This window comes from Oreochromis aureus, linkage group 3 (assembly GCF_013358895.1).
Source record: "Oreochromis aureus strain Israel breed Guangdong linkage group 3, ZZ_aureus, whole genome shotgun sequence".
Lineage (NCBI taxonomy): Eukaryota > Metazoa > Chordata > Actinopteri > Cichliformes > Cichlidae > Oreochromis > Oreochromis aureus.
This window is the reverse complement of record NC_052944.1, coordinates 72,576,541-72,593,339: the sequence shown is the minus strand read 5'-3', so window position 1 is coordinate 72,593,339 and position 16,799 is coordinate 72,576,541. Positions and strand designations below refer to the sequence as shown.

Below are 16,799 nucleotides of genomic sequence, written 5' to 3'. Positions count from 1 at the left end.
ACTTTAAAATAAAACATTCATTGGTTAACCAAATGAAAACAAATTTAAAAAAACAACAAAAAAACAAAGAAATTTCAATTGTCCTCTGGTCTCAGTGATCTGTAGTTTGGTTGATGAACAAATCCATGTCCATGTAGTGGACGTCCCCCTCAGTGAGAGAGGCAGATATGAGCTGAAACACAGGAATCAAACCAGGGACGCTGCTGTTATGGAGCTGAACTGGAACCATTCAGACACTGAGGCCCTCTGAACACATTTTAATTACAGCTGTGCAGAGACACACTGATGACTGACTGGAACACTATGATTCACATTTTACATTAACACCATCCTCACACATGGTTTATATATGGCCACTAGAGGGAGATGTTGGACTAACATGGATACAAGCAGATCATCAGTGATGCTTGAGTAGGAACATCACACTGAGCATTTGCATCTCATAATAATCTCAAGTTTACTTAAATGAAATGGAGCCCACCTGTCACAGGGCTGGAGGCGAGTACATCCTGGACAGGTGACCAGTCAATTGCTGGGCTAACACAGAGAGACAGACAACCACTCACACTCACATTCACATCTACAGCCCCACTAACTGTATATCTTTGGACTGTGGGGGGAAGCCAGAGTACCTGGAGAGAACCCACACATACACGGGGAGAACATGCAGACTCTAAAGGCCCCCGGGCCAGTTGGTCACTTTAAGCTCAGGGTCTTCTTGCTGTGAGGCACTAACCTAAAAATGACGTCACTGTATAAAAATGTATATTGTTCTATGGAGGAGGCAGCATTTAGCTGTAGCCTCCATAAAACCACAGCTGATCTGGAAATTAAATATGTCATTTAAAACACTTACTGTTCTTCTGATGGGACCTCAGAGTGATGCAACTAAACAACCTCAGGTTTTTTTGAGTGATATTCTTAGATGTTTTATCTGATCTATTTGGACCGACTCCAGCTGAGATAAACTCTACATCAATTATGTCAACAGCAAGATTAAAGTGATATAAAAAAAAACTTTTACAGCCACAGAAAACACACGAATAGACACAAAACAACTATTCAGTACTATTTTATGTAAAAAAAATTATTAGATCTTGAAATATTTCCACTGCAGTAACAACCAGAAAACAAACAACACAAGTGTTCATGGGATTAAAAGTTCAATAAATCTTCAGATATCAGAGGAAACATCTGACTGTTACAGAAATCATTTCTATCTTTAGTTTCATGACACTGTCAGAACATTCATTCAGTTATAGTTGCCAAATGAACACCATCAGACTGATTATTGATCAGTTAGTGTCTGTAATTAAGTAACAGCTGATCTGCACATGAGGATCAGTTTGTGTGGTTCAAACCTCACAGAAGAAGTCTGACTTTAAAAACAGTGGCTGAACCTGTAACATTCAGGGCACTGAACTCTGAAAACTGATGAGAAACAAACCATAAAAAAGTAAATTCCTGACATTAGTGGAAATAAAATTTTGCTTCAAACAAGTTCAATCGGAAACAGAATATGTTGTTTGGGAAAACACTGAAATGTATTTGTATTCATTTTAAGATGTCTTAATTATTGTTTGAAAATATGAGCTCATGTCTGTCCCACAGAAATGTAAAGAGTAAAAAATGTTGAGCTGATATGAGCGGCTAACCACAAACACAAATCTGACATTCATTTTCTCTACAAACTAATTTAGCTGCCTCAGAACAACATACAATCAAATGATGAAAACCTGTGTGTGTTTGAAACATTTAACACACATCATCAAAACTGAACTACTATTAATAATAATTGTCCAATACATCAGAAGCCAATAATGCTCAGTGTTAGAAGTAAATACATAACAACAGATGTTAAAAACAGTAAAGGTGTAGGCTTTAACACTTTTTACAACATTATTCAGTATTTTCTGTCAACTTCTCAGCCTGCTGATTAAAAATGTAAAAAAAGTGATCCTTCCTGTATGGCTTTGGGTTTAATTTCTTAAGACTCTCCCACAGACTTAGGACAATATTTATTTTTAACCTGCAACTTTTAATAATTGATTTTCCATTGTTATTCCTTTGTACTTCTGGGACATTAGCTTTTATTTAAACGTGGTCTCAGCTGTGGAATCTCTTTGGAATGAAGCAACTCTTCTGGCTTTCTACTTGGACTCTAGTGTTTAAGTTTCTTCAGTGTGGTTTTGCTGCTTTTCTGCCTTAATGTAGGCTTCTCTTACCCAGCATCAACATGAAAGAAGCTCTGAGACAATTAAAACTTGCTGATGTTCATCAGGATGCTAGTTAAAATCTCGGTTCTGTTTGTTATGTTTTCTGTAGATCAGAAAACCAACACCAGCAGCAACAAGAAGCACAGCAGAAACACTGTGGAATCTATTTGAAATTAAGCAACTCTTTTAGTTTTCTATTTGGACTGTATTATTTTACTTTCTTCAGTCAGGCTGACTTTTGCTTTTCTGCCTTAAAGATGCAGGCTGCCATCTTTAAGCATTCTTATGTAAAAGTCTGCAGTTCAGCAGGTGGATGCTCTGAATCCTGACTCTGTTTGTGTTTTTTGTAGATCACAAAACCAACAACAGCAGCAACAAGCACAACAAAAACACTCAGACCAGCGATCAGTCCAACAGATCCATCCTCTGTGTCTCCTCCTGTCTGACCTGCAGGTGAGAAACAGGTGTGAGGTGTCAGCTGTCAGGTAGGTGATGAGTGAAGAACAGAACAGAATCCATTTCCTCTTCAAACTGCTGTCAGACATTATCTACTGCACTCTGATCACATCACTCAGACCAGCTGCTTTCTACAAAGTCTCATCAACAACATCTTTAGAAACAAACATCAACAACCAGGAAGCAGCTTCACCTCTGATCACACACACACTCAACTCTACTCACTCACCTGGAGGATCAACTTTCAGTGTGACGATGCTGATGGGGTCACTAACTAGATTAGCTCTCTTCCTCACGTTTGTTCCTCTAATGAAGGCCTCACACTTGTATGTTCCAGTGTCATTAATCATCACATCCTTCAGAATCAAAGACACGTCTCCATCCTTCATCTGTCTGTCCTGCAGATCCACCCGGTTCTTAAAAGATGGATGCTGGTTGGTTGGATCAAGCTGGTCATCCCGGTACAAAAGCACATATTCATCTCCCAGGTCAGCTCTGCTCCACTCTACACCGGTGATGCTGCTGCTGTTGTTTGGAGCTCGACATGGAAGAGTGACGTTCTTCTGTCCAGACTCAGCTGTGACGATTTTCTGGTCTGAAAGAGGAAACGACACAGAGCAGAGAGGTTAAAGGTCAAACTACAACTGTTCACCTCCAGAGCAGCAATAATTGGCGTTATTTTAGTGCCTCTAATCTGAGTGTACGTACAAAGAAAAAAAAAGCACAAATGTTGCATTTTGAGAAGAAAATTATTTTGAGTGTTTAAGTTTAATTTGAGCAAACAAAATTAATTTCTGCAGGCAAGAAATTTATTTCAGTCTTTGCTATTATCCATAAACACACACACACACACACACAATAACAGCCCCTCTCACTGAGCAATTAGCATTTGCTCTTGCTCAGATCTCTTCTGTGTGCGCTCACAGACATCTGTGGACCTGCTCTCACTGTGTCATTGAACTCACAGCATCTCAATTCTTTGTGCACTCAACGCTTTAACATCAGCACAAGATCGTTTGAGAACAACTGCACAGTTCCTGCAGCTTCCACAAACAAACACATGTGCTATTCAGAGTGAAGAGTACATACTTACTGCTTGTATTATTATATACAAATAATTAAGATGAATGTAAGAATCAGTGTTATATAAACACTTATACAGTGAAACGTGCTGATAATAAGTGAACATAATGTGTGAGAGAAAGCAGCCTCTCATTATAAGACACTGTGAGTCTCTGCATGCTGCCTTTATGGAGCTACAGCTGTTTGTATACACTGAACTAAAAGCTTTGTAGCTGTATACAGGGCTGGATGTAATGAAATGTTCTTAGGGTTCCATGGAAATCAAATCGATGACCAAAAATCACAGGCATTTCTTTACACATAGGCAGCTTTTGCATTTTGTAATATAAAAAGATTTAAGCTGACATTGAAACAGCATCCAGCCTTGTTGAGTCTCCATATTAGCTTGTGCTGAGAGTTCGGACTGCCTTGATCGGTGTTATTGATCAATGGTCAGGAGAATTTGCATAATTATGATTTAGGAACTGACCTCACAGCCCATTGTTCCTTCAGTGGGCTGGTTTCACTCATTATGCAAATGTACTGTTTATAAGATTGGGGAAACCTGCAGTCAGCTGAGACTGAAGAAGTCACTTGGATGAGTGACGAAACGTTTCTCCCACTGAAATGAACAGAATCAACCTTTGGAGATGATTGAGCATGCATCAACTGCAAACTATGCAACAGTTTTTATATTTTATTGACAGATTGTATTCTGGCACAATAATATGAAGGTTGCTACTGAAAAGAAGAAATAAAGCCAGGTGGAGGGGAGGATAACACTGTGGAATATATTCAGTTTTACAATTTAAATTCAGCATTAATAGTAGCTAGGTTCAAAGTGTTGATGCTAGCTCATTTAAATAAAAAATAAAAAAAAAAAAAGTCAAATAATAAAACTACAACGGCACAAGCTGTGGCAAGATAACTATTTTTGGGTGGCACATGCCACTGCATGCCACCTCTGTAGATCCGTCTCTGGCTGTATACTGACTCCTGAAACTACAACACATCACACTGACACACACATTTACTTCTTTGTCTCTGTGCTGGAAACAACACTGCTGACCAAGCGGGTAAATCCACACAGACGCCACCAGACCTCGTGATGCCGTCACGCAAACAGACAAACAAAAACTACATGTTTGGGAAGTAACATGTAAACCAGAAGGATGTTTATTCCTCTTTATCTCAGAGGGAAACACCGTTTGGTTTATAAACCTCACCTGTAGAGACAACCACGACGAAACGGACAATCAGCAAATTTGAGAAGAGCGACGCAGTTACAGCAGACATTTCCGTGTTTCTGTTTCTGCTGATCTGACTCTTAGTTTGTTCTAACTATCGGTGACTGTTGATATTTTCAGTAAGTAACAGAACCCGAGTTAAAACTTGACTACAAGAGGTTAAATTTGAGGTTTAAATAAAGCTGAAACATTTGTTTTTCAGCCACTCGTTCAAACTCCACACTTTTGATTGTCTCTTAAGGAAGTCGCATTACAGTGACGTTTCTTCTTCTTACATTTGTATTGGCGGTTGGCAAACAACTGAAAGGTGCATTACCGCCGAGTAACGTTTGGTAGGTTGGACGACATAAATAACTACGTTATGACTGAGGCGGTGAAATGTAATGATTTGTTTGAGAGACATCAATGTGTAAATCAGGATAATTCTCTTTTAATTTTACTGATACAGGCTTCTCTTACCCAGCATTACCATGGAAGAAGCTCTGAGACAATTCTCACCTGCTGCATTTGACTGGGAGACTGGAATAAATCCTGACTCTGTTATTTATGTTTGCTGTAGATCAAAAAACCAACAAAAAGCACTCAGACCCACTCTCAGTCCAACAGATCCATCCTCCTTCCCTCCATCCTCTGTGTCTCCTCCTGTCTGACAGGACATTTCCTCTTCAAACTGCTGTCAGACATTATCTACTGCACTCTGATCACATCACTCAGACCAGCTGCTTTCTACAAAGTCTCATCAACAACATCTTTAGAAACAAACATCAACAACCAGGAAGCAGCTTCACCTCTGATCACACACACACTCAACTCTACTCACTCACCTGGAAGATCAACTTTCAGTGTGACGATGCTGATGGGGTCACCATCTAGATTAGCTCTGTTCCTCACGTTTGTTCCTCTCATGAAGGCCTCACACTTGTATGCTCCAGTGTCATTAACCATCACATTCTTCAGAATCAGAGACACGTCTCCATCCTTCATCTGTCTGTCCTGCAGATCCACCCGGTTCTTAAAAGATGGATGCTGGTTGACAGGATCCAACTGGTCATCTCTGTAAAAAAGCACATATTCATCTCTCAGGTCAGCTCTGCTCCACTCTACACCTAAGATGATGTTGTTGTTTGGAGCTTGACATGGCAGAGTGACGTTCTGTCCAGATTGAGCTGTGATGATTTTTTGGTCTGAAAAAGAAAACAACACAGAGTAAAGAAGTTAAAGGTCAAAGTACACCTGTACACCTCCAGAGCAGCCAATTATGGCGGTATTTTAGTGCCTCTATTCTGAGTGCGTGTAAAAAAATTAATTAATTTGCAAGCGTAAATGTTGCATTTTGAGAAGAAAATTATTTTAAGTGTTTAAGTTTAATTTGAGCAAACAAAATTCATTTCTGCACGCAAGAAATTTATTTCAGTCTTTGCTATTATCCATATACAGCCCCTCTCACTGAGTTATTAGCATTTGCTCTTGCTCAGATCTCTGCGCTCACAGACATCTGCTGATCTGCTCTCACTGTGTCATTCCACTCACAACATCTCTGTTCTGTGCGCACTCAATGCTTTAACATCAGCACAAGATCATTTGAGAATAACTGCACAGTTCCTGCAGTGAAGTATACAGTATACAGTGAAACATGTGCTGATAATAAGTGAACATAATGTGTGAGAGAAAGCAGCCTCTCATTATAAGACACTGTGAGTCTCTGCATGCTGCCTTTATGGTTGCTGTGGCATAATCACAGGCATTTCTTTACACATAGGCAGCTTTTGCATTTTGTAATATAAAAAGATTTAAGCTGACATTGAAACAGCATCCAGCCTTGTTGAGTCTCCATATTAGCTTGTGCTGAGAGTTCGGACTGCCTTGATCGGTGTTATTGATCAATGGTCAGGAGAATTTGCATAATTATGATTTAGGAACTGACCTCACAGCCCATTGTTCCTTCAGTGGGCTGGTTTCACTCATTATGCAAATGTACTGTTTATAAGATTGGGGAAACCTGCAGTCAGCTGAGACTGAAGAAGGCACTTGGATGAGTGACGAAACGTTTCTCCCACTGAAATGAACAGAATCAACCTTTGGAGATGATTACACTGTCACACTGCTCCCACTGCCAGACTGCAACTACACCTTATGTACATTCTGTAGTATTCATTCCACCTCATTTCATTTCTGTATTTTATGTATATAAGTTTAGATTAGTTATATATAGTTGGTTTACACAGCTTTGTGTATGTATGTGCATGCATGTGTAATGTATATATAGACACGTGTGTGTGTGTGTGTGTGTGCGTGTGTTTGTGTACGGGTTCTTACTATCTTGGTGGGGACCAAAATCTGACATTTACTATACTGGTGGGGACCAACAGCCCTCGTGGGGACCAAAATCCAGGTCCCCATGGGGTTGAAGGCATTTTTCACACTCAAAATGTGGTTTTAGTGTCAGGGTTACAATTAGGTTATGGTTAGGTTTAGGGTAAGGGTCAGGGTTAGGCATTCATTTTTGATGGTTAGGGTTAGGGTAAGCGGGTAGGGAAAGCATTATGTCAATGAGATGTCCCCACAAGGATATAAATACACACATGTGTGTGTGTGTGTGTGTGTGTGTGTGTGTGTGTGTGTGTGTGTGTGTGTGTGTGTGTGTGTGTGTGCGTGCGTGTCTTTGATTTACATTGCTGTGCTTGAGAGCCACCATCTACCGGAACCAAATTCCTTGTATGTACATATACTTAGCAAATAAACACGATTCTGATTCTGATTAAGCATCAACTGCAAACTATGCAACAGTTTTTATATTTTATTGACAGATTGTATTCTGGCACAATAATATGAAGGTTGCTACTGACAAGAAGAAATAAAGCCAGGTGGAGGGGAGGAAAACACTGTGGAATATATTCAGTTTTACAATTTAAATTCAGCATTAATAGTAGCTAGGTTCAAAGTGTTGATGCTAGCTCAATTAAATAAAAAAATGTCACAGAATAAAACTACAACGGCACTATTTTTGGGTGGCACATGCCACTGCATGCCACCTCTGTAGATCCGTCTCTGGCTGTATACTGACTCCTGAAACTACAACACATCACACTGACACACACATTTACTTCTTTGTCTCTGTGCTGGAAACAGCACTGCTGACCAAGCGGGTAAATCCACACAGACGCCACCAGACCTCGTGATGCCGTCACGCAAACAGACAAACAAAAACTACATGTTTGGGAAGTAACATGTAAACCAGACTGATGTTTATTCCTCTTTATCTCAGAGGGAAACACCGTTTGGTTTATAAACCTCACCTGTAGAGACAACCACGACGAAACGGACAATCAGCAAATTTGAGAAGAGCGACGCAGTTACAGCAGACATTTCCGTGTTTCTGTTTCTGCTGATCTGACTCTTAGTTTGTTCTAACTATCGGTGACTGTTGATATTTTCAGTAAGTAACAGAACCCGAGTTAAAACTTGACTACAAGAGGTTAAATTTGAGGTTTAAATAAAGCTGAAACATTTGTTTTTCAGCCACTCATTCAAACTCCACACTTTTGATTGTCTCTTAAGGAAGTCGCATTACAGTGACGTAAATGGACTGTAGGACTATGACAAAAATACGTCATTATTAGGGCGGTAAAGGTAGTAATGATTTCTTTGAGCGATATCAACTTGTAAATGAGGCTAATATGTCTATTTCAGACATAAACACTGTTTGCTTTCTAAATTCGCCTACGTCCTCAAACACTCAGGTAGATTGATGGGGTCACCAAGTAGATTAGCACTCTACCTTATGTTTGTTCCTCTCATGACGACATGACACTCGTATGTTCCAGTGTCATTAAAGACACGTCTCCACACTGTCTGTCCTGCAGGTCCACCCGGTTCTTAAAAGATGGATGCTGGTTGTCTGGAACAAACTGACCATCCCGGTACAAAATCACATATTCTTCTCCCAGGTCAGCTCTGCTCCACTCCACACCAATGATGCTGATATTTTTGTTTGGAGCTCGACATGGAAGAGTTATGTCCAGACTCAGCTGTGATGTTTTTCTGGTCTGAAAGAGGAAACAAAACAGAGCAGAGAGGTTAAAGGTTGAAGTACAACTGTTCACTTCGACAGCAGCCAATCTGAGTCAGGACCACAAACACTCACTGCTTGTGGTGTTACTCAAATATGTCATTTTTAAACACTTACGTTTTTTTTCTGGAGGAACTCTAATCCTCACATTCTTTTCTGATCATCATGATGAAAAAAATAATCAAAATATTTAAAAAATTTAAAGAGTGAAGAAAAGGTAAAAAGTAAAATAAATAAAAATGGACCTCTGTACTAAACATCCAGAGAACAAACTGAGCTGTGTTTCCTTGTCAGCTGTTTTTTATACAGACACACCTCAGATCTGTGACATCAGCACCCACAGCGTCACCTTAGCAACCACATTCCTCCACCTATCAGCTGTGAGTTCACATATTTGACAAACAAATACCACAAAAACAAAGTCACAGCTGACTCTGAGCCCTCACAGTCAGCTGATCTTTCTGTCAAATAACTTCATGAAACCCTGAAATAAAATAAATATTTTCAGGTCCTTGAAGTACACACGGGTGGGGGCTGGAAACCCACTCCACCTGTCACAGTCTGAAGACAGAATGTGGTTTCTGTTCAGTGTGTGAGGATCAGTATGATGTATAATAATGTGAGTAAACTTCAGCAGGTTCATGTCTGTGATGTAGAGAACAGGAACAAGCAGAGGTGCCCTGGATGTTTGATCTGTGCTCTGATAATTCAGCGTATCACCATGTGGGACAGGAGACTGTCCAGTACAAGTTACAGCCTGTCAGAGTGTCACTCACATTTACTGACAAACAACAGATGCATCTGTTACTGTTTCTGTCTGCTTTTACTCTAAGAACACCTTTTATATCCTGTCCTGTTCTTGTTTTGTGCTCATGGTCTGTCTGACTGTGAAATGATTTCACTTCAGTGCAGCTAAAGCTTCTGTTAGAGCGAACATAGCTGTGGTTAGCTCCACCTGCCCATCTGTTAGAGCCCAGTAGAATCAGATACAATAAAAACATCCTGAATATTCAAACTAACAAGGTCTATGTATTATTATTATAATTATTTTAATATAACACTGAGAGCCATCATAACTGTTAATTTAAAAGAAAAATTGAAACTGATTATTGCAGCAACTAAATACATTTACTAAAGTGAAACTCATGACATAACCTATTTAAAACCTTAAAACCTTAAATATTCTTTTTAAATGCAACATGTGTAAAACCAATAAATCAAGGTCATTTATTCAATGATTAAATTATTCATCAGCTCCTCAGCATCACTGTGTTGATGGAAAGATTATGTGTGTCAGTATCCTGGTCAGACTGGTTCAGCAGTAGAATCATGTGTCTGTGTGTGAATCATATCAGATTTCCTCTTCTGTGTTCAGCACATTCATCAGCTCTATTTGAACTTGGAGCTCCATTATTTTTCTTTCTGCTGTTTTGTTCTCGTCTGGATGTAAAATCATTTTAGAGGTCAAAGGTGACACACCTGTGGTTATTTCTGCCTGTCCAACAGATCTAAATATTTCAAAATTCACAGAAGTTTATTTTTGATCTACTTTGATTTTTCTTCCTTTTAGTGTTTGTTTTCCAACTAAATACTTGATGAGTTTCATATTGTTTACTTCTAACGAATTAAATGATCAGTAACTACTTTAAAACGATCATCTGAGAAAGTTTGTTAAAGACAACAAACAGAAACTAATCCTCCAGCTTCCTTAAATGTAAACGTTTGATTATTTTTCTTAGGTGAGAACATAGGAAGAAATATGTCAACATGATCATTTAAAATCAAGCAGGGAAAATTTGATGAAATTTGAAGAGAAGTTAAAATGTAACAAAGAGAAATGAGTAAATATTAACTTTCTCTGTGCTGACAGTGAGTGAAGATTAGATAGGAAACATTTTATGGTCTTCCTCTTGTCAGTAAATTTTTTGGGCCATTTATTTTTAATCAGTCTGTGGAAATAAAATAGGAACACATTTTAGCTCAAGACTGTGGGAAGCAGGTACGCTGAGGGTGCTGCAGCACCTCCTGGTGGATGTTTAAATTCATGACCAGGGAGACGTATTAAAATAAATAAATAAATACCAAAGATATCTCAAAAGGTTCTTCAAAGTTCTTTTGTAAGCAGCAGAGTAATAATGTGTAATTCCACCTTTACTTTGACCCAGAGCTCAAAGACTATATGCAGGTGAAGTCTATGTTTCATGTATATGTTTTACATGATTACTCTTTTATAATGAAGGTAAATGTATGTTAATAGCTAGAAAGATTCTAAAAATGGATTTTATTCCTCTGTGGACCTGGCATTAATAAAACCTTCCTACTCCTAACAGTTAAATCTTGCCTGCAGACACAAACACAAAAACACAGACAAACAGAGAAACTGATCAGAATAAAACAGACATTCCTCTGTTATCTAGTTGTGATAATCTGCTTACTTCTAAATGTCTGAGTGAAAACAGAAACAGAGTTTCAATCTGACTAAGATTAAATTCAAGATTTAAAGTTGACTTTCCCGTAAGTGTAGATGAAAGAAGAAGTTTGGGTAACTACATATAAGTGCGTCATAATAAAATATTAGCTGTCACCTCCATAAAACCACAGCTGTTCTGGAGAACTCTGTCCACCTTTGGTATCCAATCTGTTAATCCACTGAAGACCATAGCAACATTTTAGAAACCACAGTCCTGTCTTCTCCAGCTTTACAAACAAATAAATTTACAAAGTAAGAGGAAGTGAACTTGTCTCAGTAAAACAGGTAGATGTGTAGAAAGAACATCCTGTCTGTGCAGTGTATGTGAATTGAAATCAACTTATTCTAATCAATAAAATTCAAATGTCACATGTACCTAAACATCATGTACAATGTCCTGTATAACACGGTTATTTACAAAAACAACAGACTCTTTTCTTAATTCTTCACATGTAATAGGAAAAAGAATAAACCCCAAGAGAGTGACTGTTCAAAATACATTCACTGTCTTGAGTGAATGTATTTTTTCATTTGAAACAAACAAACAAACAAAAAGATCATAAATCCAGCAGGTCTGATCACATACTCAGACAACATGAATTAAAAATGTAAATAAAACACTTACTCTGTTTAAAACCACCACAGTTGTTTCTGGTGTCGTCTGTGTCATGGACGTCATTCATGACTCTACTCCAAGTACAAAGCGATATATAAGAATCATTTACCGTTCACGATTTGCTCCCTCAGAACTTCACAAGTTATTTAATTTCAATGGCCAAAAAAACTGAACAACAAAAAACATTTAAGTTCTATGAAAAGCTCAAACCAAATTAATATTTTTTACAGCACCCACTACAACTGTCACAATCTAGAGACAAATATTTTATCAAAGTTTTAATAAACTGAATTTCATCTGTGAGGAACAGAAACAAGTTCAGGTTAAAGCAGTGCATTCTGGGAAACTTTGAAGGCTCATATGACCGTGTGGGAAATGTGGCTCAGAACAAGTTTCAGTAAGTAAAACAAAAAGGCCGATGGAATTTTCCAATTAATTATTATTACTATTGATTATTATTTAAATAATAACCTGACTATTTATCAAATCTTCAGCAGCTTTGTGTTGGTGGAAAAAGTGTGTCTGTGTGTGTCTGTGTGTCAGTATCCTGGTCAAACTGGTTCAGCAGTGAGTGTTTGTTTATTGTACAGATGTGTGTTTTGTTTCACATGAGCAGTTGGTTTGTACAGCAAAAAAAAAAAAAAAAAAAAACACACACACAAAGCTTCTTTCCTTCTCCATTTTTATTCTGTGTTCATGAAACATGTGACAATGACGTGACCTCATGTGTCAGTGGAGCAAACAGAGCTGGTCAGCTGTTAACAAGATGCTTAGCTCAGCTGCCAGAAAGCGATAAAACCACACAGTTCAAAATGTTTTGAAACAGAACAGCTGTTGTTGTGATTGTTTTTTTATTTATTAACATTTTGGAATCACTGTACAATACCATCAAGTTCGGCAATTTGTCATTACATGTATTTCTTTTTTTCCCCTTTTTTTCCATATTTAAACAACTAAAATATCAATGTGAAAAAAAAATGAAAAAAAAAGAAAAAAATGAGAAAAGGAAACAAAACAGAGAAAATAAATAAATAAATAAAAAATATAAAAGGAATAAAAGAAAAAAAAGGGCATGTAGGGAGTGTGTTTTTGTTTCCATTAATATAATTAATATTTCCTCTAGTCTTCTAGTATTTGACAAAGTCAAAATCCAAAGCAAGTACTGGCCTGCGTTTTTTAATGTAGTCCATCCATTTCTTCCATCGTGATACAAACAGGTCCCTCTTGTAGTTCACATCTGCTGTCATTTTCTCCATTCTGTAAATATCCATTGTGATGTTCATCCACATGTTCATCGTTGGGCTCTCAGAAGAAAGCCATTTTTTTGTGATAGCTTTTTTGGCTGCCACCAGTAAAATATTAAACAGATATTTATCGTCTTTGTCCATCCTTCTGGCATCAGTCCAAAAAATAGAGTTTTACTTTCCAAAGGTAAATATCTTCCAAATGTCTCTTGTATAGCTGCATGTATTCCCTTCCAATAGGTTTTAATGACATGACAGTCCCAGAAAATATGATAATGATTTGCATTTGTATTTCCACAATTTCTCCAGCAGGCGGAAGGGTTACCTTCATAGTGAGATTTTTGGTGAGGCGTAATAAAATATCTTGCCAGGCATTCCCGCCCAAATTCCCTCCAGCTCTGTGAGCTGCTACATTTCCATTGATATGCCCATATTGTTGTCCGTTCTTCCTCCTTTATCTCTATTCCTCCCTCCATTTCCCATTTTGTTTTGACATATAAGGTTGAGTGTAATTTCATATTTGTTAATCCTTTATAGAGGTCACCTATAATACCTCTATTTTTATTTGAACTATATGTCCTTTTAAATATATCTAGTAGCTGTTTACTTAATTCAGCCTTAACTTTTATCTTTTTGTTGACAAAATGCCTCATCTGTAGATATCTATACAAATCCTGTGTTTCTAATGAATATTTCTCTTTCATTTTATCAAAACTAATTAGTCTCCCTTCCTCCATTACCGTACATAAAGCTGTTAATCCTTTATTTGTCCAATCTTTGAATCTGGTGTCCAATTTATTTGGAGCAAAATGTGTGTCATACCACTTAAGAGTTGCTATATCCTCTTGTAGTTTATATTCTTTTATTACTGTTTTCCAAATTTTAAAAGTCAACTTGATCCATGGATTTTCAATAGTTTTTATTAAATCTTGCAGGCTGCTGTCTGCTATAATAGCTTGTATGGGGATGGAAGTCAGACCCTCCTCAATGTCTTTCCATTGAGCAACATATGAAGGATTACACCAGCATATCATAGGCCTTAATTGTGCTGCCCAATAATATTCCCTAAGAGAAGGTAAGTCCCACCCCCCTTTTCCTTTGTTAAGTTGTAAGGTTTTAAATCAGTGGTTCTTAACCTGGGTTTGATCGAACCCTAGGGGTTCGGTGAGTCGGTCTCAGGGGTTCGGCAGAGCCTCTGCCGTGACATGCACGGCTCATTTTGTGCACCAGTAAAAAAACATATCTATGTCTCAAATTAGAAAAAAAAAAATCACATTTTATTTTTCACTAAAGAGGGGTTCAGTGAATGCGCATATGAAACTGGTGGGGTTCGGTACAAGGTTAAGAACAACTGTTTTAAATCTAATTCGGGGCCTTTTTCCTTGCCATATGTATCTTGACAAAATTTTATCCCATTCATTAAATTGTTTATGGTTAATTTCTATTGGTAATGTTTGAAATAAATATATTAGTTTAGGGAGTATATTAATTTTTATTGAATCTATTCTCGAATATAAACTTAAATATGGAATTAGATTCCATTTTGCTATATCTTCCTTAATTTTCTTTTGTATTGGTAAGTAATTTCGTTCTAATAGTTCTGTAAGATCCTTAGGTATTGTGACTCCCAGATATTTAAAGTACTCTGTTTGCCATGCTAATTGGTACTTATTTTTGATTTCTTCTGTTGGGATATAGTTGTATTTAAGCAACTGTGTTTTACTCATATTAACTTTATATCCTGAAAGTTGACCAAAGTATTCAAATGATTGCATTAATTTAGGTAGAGAGTTTGATGGTTGACCCAAAAATATTAAAATATCATCTGCATAGCAGGCTAATTTATGCTCCTTCTCATGGATATTAATACCTTCTACTTCTTTGTTTTGCCTTATATATTGAGCCAGTGGTTCCAGATACAACGCGAATAGTAATGGTGAACACGCACAGCCTTGCCTTGTTCCTCTTTGCAGCTTAATACTATTTGATAGGTAGCCATTCATTTTAATCCTTGCTGTAGGGTTAACAAGATGGTTAGCTCAGCTGCCTGAAAGCGATGAAATCACACAGTTCAAAACGTTTTGAAACAAAACGGCTGTTGTTGCAATTGTGTAGATTAGTGCTGCATTCATTTGATCTCTAGTCAAGGCTGTGGAAATGATGAGTGGCTTCCCCTGGTGGATCACCGGGAAAATTGTTGAACTAAATAGCAATGAATATTAAAATACAGAAAACAAAATCAAGATGGCACCGGTGTGTGTGGCTTGCCGTCTGCTAATGTCAATTGTGTTATTGTTTGTTTTGTTTCTGACAGTTCTTGCCACCAAATCAACTCTCAACTGGTGTATGAATGCCCCCAAACTTTTGGATCTTCAGTTTTTTGCCATAAGTTTTGAAAGCTCTAATCAGAAAGAGTTAAGAACAGGGTATCCACCACCCTCACTGATGTTCTTACTTGCTACGTGGAGCGCTTCCACCTGCCCCGACACACCATCATTAACGCTGTAAACGTACTGATCGGCTGGTGAAGTTTAAACCTTGCCTTAGAGTTTCTTCAGCGGCTGCTCCAGTTGGTTATTGTCTGTTCCATCGCATCCAAGGGCGTCTCCTGGATCCTGTTGCCTCTTGTCTGGTTCTTGTGATGGGGTTGGGTGGAGGTGAAACCTGGGGCCTGTTCTTCGTACCTCGCTTACTACATCCAAGATCAAATCATCGCGCTAACTTTGAGCTCGCTAATCCGGTTCTCCGAACGCACCTGTTGTTGACGATTAGTACAGCTGGATGAAGTAATCTGAGATCACTGGGTGGCTTAAAAGGGGCTACGCATCGATAGTAGAAACATTGATCGGCAACCCTGTGATTGGTCGGCGAAGATGTGGAAGGAGCGCACTCAGTGTATTACGGCAGCAGAGCAAGAACTCTTGATTGAGGGATATCAGGAGTTTCAGAGTTTAATTAAAACGCAGGGGAACACTGCAAAGGCTGCAAAAGCAAGGAGAGAGGGCTGGCAGAAAGTTGCTGACAAATTACACTCGTAAGTGATCCATGATATTACATTATATCATGTGATATTATATTATACCACATTATATTATATTACATCATATCCTCTTCCACATTAGAGCCACAACAGGACCCACTAGAACATGGGAACAAGTAAAAGTGAAATATAGGAATATTCTACAGAATGGTAATATTTATCACTTATATTGCTTTTAGTCTATGACAAGAGACCCTGGAATAATCTGTTTGTTTGTTCATAACAGCAACCCAGAAAAGGGCAGAGCAAATAAAGACAGGTGGTGGTCCTGCACCCCCTCGTCACACCCCTTTACGTACTGTGCCATTTATTGACATTGTGGGTTTTTTTGTGTGTAGTTTGACATAACACTCCATCACTTTTACCTGTTCCCATGCAA

The 16,799-nt window shown here is 38.1% G+C and overlaps 1 protein-coding gene across 2 annotated transcripts; it reads right to left on the bottom strand.

Moving 5' to 3' along the window:
• Positions 1–1,056: 1,056 nt before the first annotated feature.
• Positions 1,057–9,303, bottom strand: LOC120437521 (muscle M-line assembly protein unc-89-like). Of its 2 annotated transcripts, none has more exons than XM_039608089.1 (5): positions 9,168–9,303; positions 8,760–9,027; positions 5,806–6,035; positions 2,902–3,267; positions 1,057–2,663 (listed from the first exon to the last, which is right to left on the bottom strand). In XM_039608089.1, the coding sequence occupies exons 2-5, from the start codon at positions 8,777–8,779 to the stop codon at positions 2,500–2,502; spliced, it is 780 nt and encodes a 259-aa protein (XP_039464023.1). In that variant the 5' UTR covers positions 8,780–9,027; positions 9,168–9,303; the 3' UTR covers positions 1,057–2,499. The 2 variants fall into 2 exon arrangements, with proteins under 2 accessions (XP_039464023.1, XP_039464024.1); XM_039608090.1 differs by having other exon boundaries at positions 5,806–6,165; positions 9,168–9,300.
• Between the last annotated feature and the right edge of the window lie 7,496 nt (positions 9,304–16,799).